Below are 8,426 nucleotides of genomic sequence, written 5' to 3'. Positions count from 1 at the left end.
ACTTAATAAGTCGAAATAACGAGTTATTATGTCGAAATAACGACTTAATAAGTCGAAATAACGACATAATAAGTCGAAATAACGAGTTATTATGTCGAAATAACGACTTAATAAGTCGAAATAACGACTTAATAAGTCGAAATAACGACTTAATAACTCGAAATAACGACTTAATAAGTCGAAATAACGACTTAATAACTCGAAATAACGACTTAATAAGTCGAAATAACGACTTAATAAGTCGAAATAACGAGTTATTATGTCGAAATAACGACTTAATAACTCGAAATAACGACTTAATAAGTCGAAATAACGAGTTATTATGTCGAAATAACGACTTAATAACTCGAAATAACGAGATAAGTTTCCTTTTTTTTTTTCTCCACCATGCGGTTCAGGGCTTCCGTAATATTTCCATATAAGGATTATATTATGCTTTTTTAATACTCATGTTTGCGATTTTCATTCCATTCGTGTTTTATGTGGTCATGAGAAATTCTGTACCTCTTTGATTAGATACCCAAATAGCAATAACAGAAGGCCAAGAACATTTTAAATTGTTTTTATTATGAAAAACAAACAGTTAATGAATATATCTTATTCTTTTAGGCTACAGTGGCTCAGAACATAAAGTTGTCAAGTCCATCTTCCATAAACTTCTTGTAGATGGCCATGAATTTAGCCACAAAGGCCTCCAGGTGGTAGATTGCTTTGTTGCCAAGCTGCAGTCTGTGTTCATAGTATGCCGCCATCTGAGCCACCTCAGCCTTCAAATGTCCATCACAGTTACTTAACAACTCTGTCACCAGGCCCTGCAATACCATGCAAAGAAAAAGTGTCAATGCCGTGATTGTTCACCAGTCTTATTTAATTCTGCAATTGAACTATTTCACAGTACACATTATTTATTTATGCTGATAAGTAACTATACCTTCATGATGACTTCAGGTGGGATGCAGTGAGTCAGAAGTTCATACAATCGTGCCCGAACCTCCAAAAGTCTGTACAAATATAATAGACGCTTTAGTTAACATGTATATCATTTAAAAACATACCAGGTTATTGAAACCAAATTCATTCAAATCTATTGTAAATGTAAAGGACAGCCGGGGATTTTAACTGTGTGCTTGTATTCATGTATGTTCTGACCTTTGAGGGCTCTGCTGGCTTACTACAGCATTAGCAGTCTCTCTGAGGTAAACCTCCCAGTCTGTCTCAGGGATGTCCTGGTCTGGGGAAAAAGGATACCTGCAGGAAAGTCAATTTGGGAACAGATTACTTAAATGTATGTGTGGCATTGACTTCAAGTGAGTAATGATCATTCAGAGGCTTCATTTGTGATTGAACAGCACTGGTCATTAATTTCATTCTCTACATTCTTTATTCTTGCTGACTTACTGCTGAACTCTGCAGGCCTCACACATCAGCAGGGCTTTACGGAGGTTACGGCCAGATTTCTCAGCGATCTGTTTGGCCAGTTCAGGAGGAAGCAACAGCCCCTCCTTCCTGCACACGCCTGACAGAACACTGGACACCTGAGAGGACAAAGGCTGGGTTGTTTTAACATGTCAAGAAAAACACATGTGAATTTCAAAACTTATCATTTAAATGTATATATATTCAAGAAAGAATCCAAGACTTATAAAAATACAGAAAAAACAGTAGTACGGTTTTCAGGATTCTTTAATGAAATGTCGTAAGAATGGCATTAATTTTAAACTTTATTTCTTTCTAAAATTATAAATGTATATAATGTCATTTTTTTCAAATGCACACTTGCTGAATAAATGTAAAAATATCTTAAAAAGAAAAAGAAAACGTCACCTCTTCCACACTTGGCAGGGGGACTCTCACAGCCAGACACCTGCTCCTGATGGGGGAAATCACTTTTGAGGTGGAGTTGCAGCACAGAATCAGTCGACAAGTGGACATGTACTTCTCCATTGTGCGGCGCAAGGCATGCTGGGCATCTTTAGTGAGACGATCCACCTCCGTCAGCAGTACGACTGTGAAGAGATTAGACATTTTATCATTGCCAGTTCTGTTATATTACTGCATAAGTGTACAGATAATTAATATAAAGCCATCAAATCCAGACACAGCTCTTAGCTATTCAACGTTCAGATTAATCATCTAACCCAATCAAAGAAAAAAGCCGAACCTTTGAACTCCCTTTGAGCACTGGACTGAATCTGCTGAGACTGGGCGACAGTTTTGATCAGCTCCTGAATGACCACACGGTCACTGTTCCCAGCGTCACTGAAGAAAACAGATCAGCCATGAGGTTCTGCTACTAAATTCTCCCAACATACACAGAGCCGAGTCGATCTTTGCATTACCTTGGATTGACCTCTATATGGTAGTTGCTGGCAATTGTGTTGATTTCAAGCTTCTTTTTTGATGGAGTCTACAACAGACAAACACTGATAGTTAATACTGTAGTATGAGGCTGTACAATTGGAAAACAGTTCATGGCTATTCTTTTAAATACCGTGATGGACTGGTGTTCAATTCTGAGTTTCTCGACCCCGGGACCGTACAGTTCTCTGAGCAAACACATGATCCGTGTTTTCTTACCAGCACCAGACGGTCCATAAACCAACAAGTGGGGAAAATCACCACACTGGACCTATACAATTAACCAGTGAGAGATAATTATTTTATTAAGTACTAACGTTAATTAAAAACAGTATGGCTAATATGTGAAGCACATTGGATTATATCGCAGCTAGCGTTACTGGACAGTATATTGTTGCTGCAACTGTAAACAAACAATTCGTAAACAACATTTTCTTCCAGAAGAGAGCGCAATGACGTACATAAAATTTAATTAATATTTAGTTATTTTTAACTGACTTTAGTCTGGCCAAACACAAACACCAGTTCTCTTTATGGATAGTTTCTGCTTCTTTACCAGATTTTTGAGCTGGTTTGCTTGCTCCTTGTGGTAGTCGAGTTTAGCCAAGGACGATGGTCGATACTTATCAACCCATAAACTCATTTTCTCCTCTGAATGATAAGAATATAACGCGTCTGTAAAAATAATAATAATAATAATTATCTAAGAATGTTATTTTGAGCTGCCTGCTCCCGCGAAATGTAAACCCGCGCAGCAGCAAACTGTCAGAACGGATACAGAGAGCGTAGAGGGACAAGTGCTTTCGCGTTTCGTAAAACTACATTGCTGCGCTCCTTAAAGTTCAGCGCCAGCTTGGATTTTATTTATGACCAGTATACGAACAGTGTAGTTCACATTGTTTCAGACCTGTATGCCTTGTGGTCTGGCTGAATCAGTTTGTCAGAGCACTAACAGAACATGAAATTACAAGAGCAATTCTCAGATCAGGGTGAAGCTGCTGAAGCTCTTCATGAAGTACCTGACTACAGAGGAGAGGCCAGCCAGAAGCGAAAATGAATGTGAGTTACTTTTTTTTTTTTTTTTTGATATTTGCATTTGCTTGTTTGTATTTCATATTATTGTTTATTTGTTATCTTTTCTTGGAAAAGAGGTTTGAACAATGCAGATGACATAAAAGTATACCACTAGATGGCAGTAACACATACAGCTACAGTAGATGCTTGCTTATGCTTACAGTTTTCTTTAGATGTCTAATACCAGAAGAAATCTATACATACAGTACTGTTCAAATATATTATATATATTTTAAGGAAATAATACTTTTATTTAGCAAAGATGTATTAAATTTTTCAAAAGTGACAGGAAGGACATTTACAATGTTACAGAAGATTTCTGTTTCAAATAAATAAATGCAGTCTTGTTAAACATAAGAGACTTCTTTCAAAGACATCTGAGAATCTTACCAACCCCAAACTTTAGAACAATGCTGTAAGAGATCCGGTGTCAGATTATAAAGGAAGCATGAAGAGTTTGTGTTGGACAGGTAAGCGGTTCATTAGATTGTAAGGCACTTCAGTCTTCATCAGTTTGGTTAGTGTGACCAGATGCCAGGCAGTCCTGATATTTACTTTCCCAGCATGCATTGCAACATATTGTTATGAATTCTGAGAACGCACTTCTTGCTTTTTGCATCTCTTTTAGTCTGTATCCTGTCACTGAGGCCTAGAGACACTTTAAAGCCCCAAAAGAGTGTATTTATATCTCTGGGTTGTGAGTTTGTGGCACAGGCACGAACATGCATTGTGGCTTCACTATGCCTTTAAATGAAAGCATGACAACTATATGACTTGATTTTTATTTATTTTTTCACAAGAAAATGTAAGTAGTTTTTGCTTATTAGGAAGTTGTGGATGGTTGCTAGGGTGTTCTTGATTTGGTTTTATTCTTATGTGTAATTAATTCATATTTAAATTAAAGTTGCACACTGATTTGCATCAAAGTTTGATTATATATATATATATTTCTAGATATGTAAATATAATCTACAATGGTGTGTTTTTTTTTCATTCCACAGTGATTAATAATATATTGCATTCTTGGCTTATAAAATGCTGCGAAGCTTTATCTGCTCTCAGCGGTGCCCAGGTGTTTTTTAAAAGTGGGTCAGTCTGTCATTCGTCCTTTCTTGTTCTGTTTTTACGTTCTTTAACCTTGCAATCCACATTATCATGGTCAGAGCCAGTTTTCCTTTGTGGTAATGTAATGCGTGTTGTCTCGTGATCAGAGTACAATCAATACTCTGTTGTTCAGAAGGTTATGAATAATTGTTTCCACTGGAATGCTGGGAAATGTTTGAGAGTTATTAAAACACTCATTACATCCTTGAGAATCTTAGTATGGACTCTAATATATGTGTTTTGTTCCTCAGCTCTGTTTGGAGTATCATAATTCCTAACCAATGCAATTCCAGGGCCAGTCTGGGGAGCATTTAGTCATCTTTACACGGTAAAAAGCATGTTCTGTTACAATGTTATGAGCGATACATTCTCCCCACAATCCTGGCACTGATGGTGACCCTCAAAAGGAATTATTGTGAGGAGTGAAAGAGAGAGGCTTTGATGCAGTAGATGATAGAGACAGAAATTGAAGAGAAGAGTATTTTGGGGTGTCCCCAGTGGCCACATTTAATGCTAGGAACATGCTTTCCACAGGCTGGACACTTCCACCAAATGAACAAATAGCTTTGTCCTGTAGCACTCATGTCTGTCCCAGGCTGCTCAGTGTGGGTTCTCACATAGGGGCCTCTTTAGACAAGTTCTGGGTCTTAAAAAAATCCCCTAACTTTTCCCCCAGTAATGGCGACAATTAGAAAAAAAGAACCCTCATTTAGTGGGATGGCGACGAAGCCACTTCCTGTTTGTTTACAACCTCAGATCTCCAGATTCCCAAACACACAGCTCCAGTGTGTCTGTGTGTGTGTGTGTGTGTGTGTGTGTGTGTGAGGGACTATTTTTACCCATGTGAAGCTGGGGGAGTGCGGAGAACACATAGAGTGATGGAATGTCTTCAGCTATGAAATGCAGTGTGTCACACGGAGACATGCGTTCACAGACACACTCTGCAGCACAAGCATACACTGCAGTGCTTTCAGCATTCATTAAATGTTCATGTTGCTGCAAAGCTCACTCAATCATAGAAGAGAACTCTGTACACAAATCATTGGCAAGATATTAAGTGTAGAAAGAAGCTAAATTCGCCAACTCGCATTTGATTTAAGAATGACCCTTAAATAATGAGAAATAATTAAGTGAAAAAGTGCTTTTACAGGATGCTGCTCAATGATCCGTGCTCGCTGATCAGTGATGTTTTATATGTAACCCTAACTGATCTTTATATGTAACCCTAACTGATCTTTGACATGTTCCATAAAAAATAGAAAGAATTAATGATAAACTAGTCTCTTTTTTGTCTTTGGAGTTTTTGAATGCTTAAAGGGAGAGTTCCCCCCAAAATTAATGTTCTGTCTTTAATTACCCTCATGTTGTTCCAAACCTGCAAGAACTTCTTTCATCTTCGGAACACGAAGGTTTCTTCTGTGTTCTGACATAGAACCTGGATGTGCTGCGCCTTGTTTACAAGCAGAAGATTTATTACGCTGTACATAAAACTATATTCGTAAACCTGTCTGAAGGTTTCGACAGAGGATGACTTGTTGCCCAGCCTATATTTTTTTGAACCACATACAGATGATGAGCTAGGCGAGATGGATGTTCTACATACTGTACAAACGCCGGCCTCTGCATCAGCAGCACCACATGCATGCATTGTGACACTCTTGTTCAAAACTGACAAAAAAATATTCTCGTAGCTTCATAAACTTATGGTTAAACCACTGAAGTCATATGGACTATTTTAACATTGTCCTCACTACCATTCTGGGTCTTGAATGTGTCAGTTGCATTGCCATCTATGGAAGTTCAGAAAGTTCTTGGATTTCATGAAAAATATCTTAATTTTTGTTCTAAAGATATAGAGATTATCTATAGAGATATAGAGATAGAGATTACAGGTCTTATAGTAAATATATTTAAGTAGGCTATTACTATTGATATGAACATTGGTATTTATATCATAGTCCAGTTGTTCTGGATCATTTATTTGATGTTCTGATGTTTGCTGGTGTCCATCCGTTTTGATAACTAGTTGTTAGGTGGCGTATTTGTTTTTGAAATGGTTGCCATGGCAAACCTTTTAGCACTAAAAAAAAATGAAAATACTACATGCAATAAATTGTCAGATCATCTGTGGAAAGCTTGGTTTACTGTTAAAAGTTGTGTCTTTCTCTTTTTCTTCTTTTTTTGTTTATGAAGTTATAAGCAAATTTAAAATATTTCAAGAATTATACGTATAGATAAACTTTGGATAAAAGCGTCTGCTAAATGAATAAATGTAAATGTATAGCTCATAAAGCTAAATTCTAAGATAATGAACTACAGTTCCACTATATATTCAACTCTTTATTGTATTTATAGTGACATTAAGTGACATAGCATCAGAATCTCCCAGCAATAGTAAAATAATGCGAATATATCACAAGATGGATAACTGATATAGAATAAATTGCTTAGCACTGCGTGTTGTCTATGGATTCTATAGGTTGAAACTAACTCCTAGTGTGAAAAGCATCGTATAAACATAATTACTGACACCAGCTCAGCATACATCAGCAGTAATGACAGCAGTAGTGAAATGCATTGCCATGTGCGTAGACAACACCCTCAATTAATTTAGTATTGCATTAATTAAGGATAATTGTTTTGGAGAAAGCCTGCGGTTACTTTTCCATGGTAAAATCCTCTATTTTGTTATTGGTTGACAGAATGTGCCATCTGGCCCCCAGCCGAAAACCTCTAAAATTACCACATATAGATGCTAATAGTGCACGCTTACCCTGCGTTTTTAGGATACAGACAGAGATCTATTTTTATACTGTAGTTACAAAGGATTTTTTGATGTTGGAAAATTCTGCAAAGACACTTTAAACTGATCGAAAATGACTGTAAAGACATTTATAATGTTACAAAACATTGCTAATTAAAATAAATCCTGACCTTTTGAACTTTCTATTCATCAAAGAATCCTGAAAAAGAGGTAAAATATTAAATATAATAAATCTGTTTTAACACTGATGACAATAAGAAATGTTTCTAATGCACCAAATCAGCAGACAAGAATGATTTCTGAAGGATCATGTGACACTGAAAATTCAACTTGTGCCATCACAGGAATAAATTACATTTTAAAATATATTCAAACAGAGACAAATTAAGATTATAATAAAGTTTCACAATATTGCAGTTTTTACGGTGTTTTTAATCAAATAAATATAGCCTTGGTAGGTTAAATTTTTTTAATCAATAAGAAAAAATGCCCAGAAACTATGATGGAAACACATTTACTGAATAAATTCCACCGTGTGCATCAAAAACGTCACGTGACTTTGCATGATGGGATGTGTTAACTTGAGGAACCGATCTCGTTGCACTGCATCTAGAATGTTGTTTTGGTTGTTCTGAAATGCCTGAGCAAAGTCTGTCATCAAAGCATTTCTGTATACAGTATTTGCCTTACATGACTGTGTTCCCAAACAGCAGCAACCACTTCCTAAAGCAATGACAGCATTTATTGTGTTTCATCTGCTCGCTCTGAGGTGCAAGTAATTTATCATTTATGAAAATTATTATATTCAGTGGCTTCTCCTACTTTTCAGTGGGATATTTAGTGCCAGTTTATCTGGAAGTGGCATTTTTTTTCTCTTTGACTCTTTGGATGGAAATTGTGCTTAATTCGCAAATATTGTAAGCAATATTCCAGTTTGGTGCATAAATTAAATTTGCATCTTTGGATGGAAACATAGCTATTGCCTCATGTGAGAGAACTACGGTCCATGAGGAGGGTCCTGTGACGCCGTGAACGTGTCTTTGGGGTTGCTTCAGCAGTAACCTCACAGACCCAGTACAGTGTTAAGACGTGCACACTGGGCCTTATCCAAGCCGGACATTCCTCC

At 36.9% G+C, this 8,426-nt stretch overlaps 1 protein-coding gene across 1 annotated transcript; it reads right to left on the bottom strand.

Annotated features, from left to right (window-relative positions):
- Positions 1 to 546: 546 nt before the first annotated feature.
- On the bottom strand, positions 547 to 3,153 carry LOC113109964 (replication factor C subunit 3-like). Its single transcript, XM_026273895.1, has 9 exons — positions 2,915 to 3,153; positions 2,492 to 2,629; positions 2,340 to 2,407; positions 2,162 to 2,259; positions 1,825 to 2,006; positions 1,399 to 1,535; positions 1,150 to 1,248; positions 932 to 1,001; positions 547 to 812 (listed from the first exon to the last, which is right to left on the bottom strand). Exons 1-9 carry the CDS (start codon positions 2,999 to 3,001, stop codon positions 621 to 623), a joined length of 1,071 nt encoding a protein of 356 aa, XP_026129680.1. The 5' UTR covers positions 3,002 to 3,153; the 3' UTR covers positions 547 to 620.
- Positions 3,154 to 8,426: the final 5,273 nt, after the last annotated feature.

This window comes from Carassius auratus, chromosome 10, assembly GCF_003368295.1.
Source record: "Carassius auratus strain Wakin chromosome 10, ASM336829v1, whole genome shotgun sequence".
In the NCBI taxonomy this organism is placed as follows: domain Eukaryota; kingdom Metazoa; phylum Chordata; class Actinopteri; order Cypriniformes; family Cyprinidae; genus Carassius; species Carassius auratus.
Note: the sequence above shows the minus strand (reverse complement) of the source record. Positions and strands in the feature narration are given on the sequence as shown.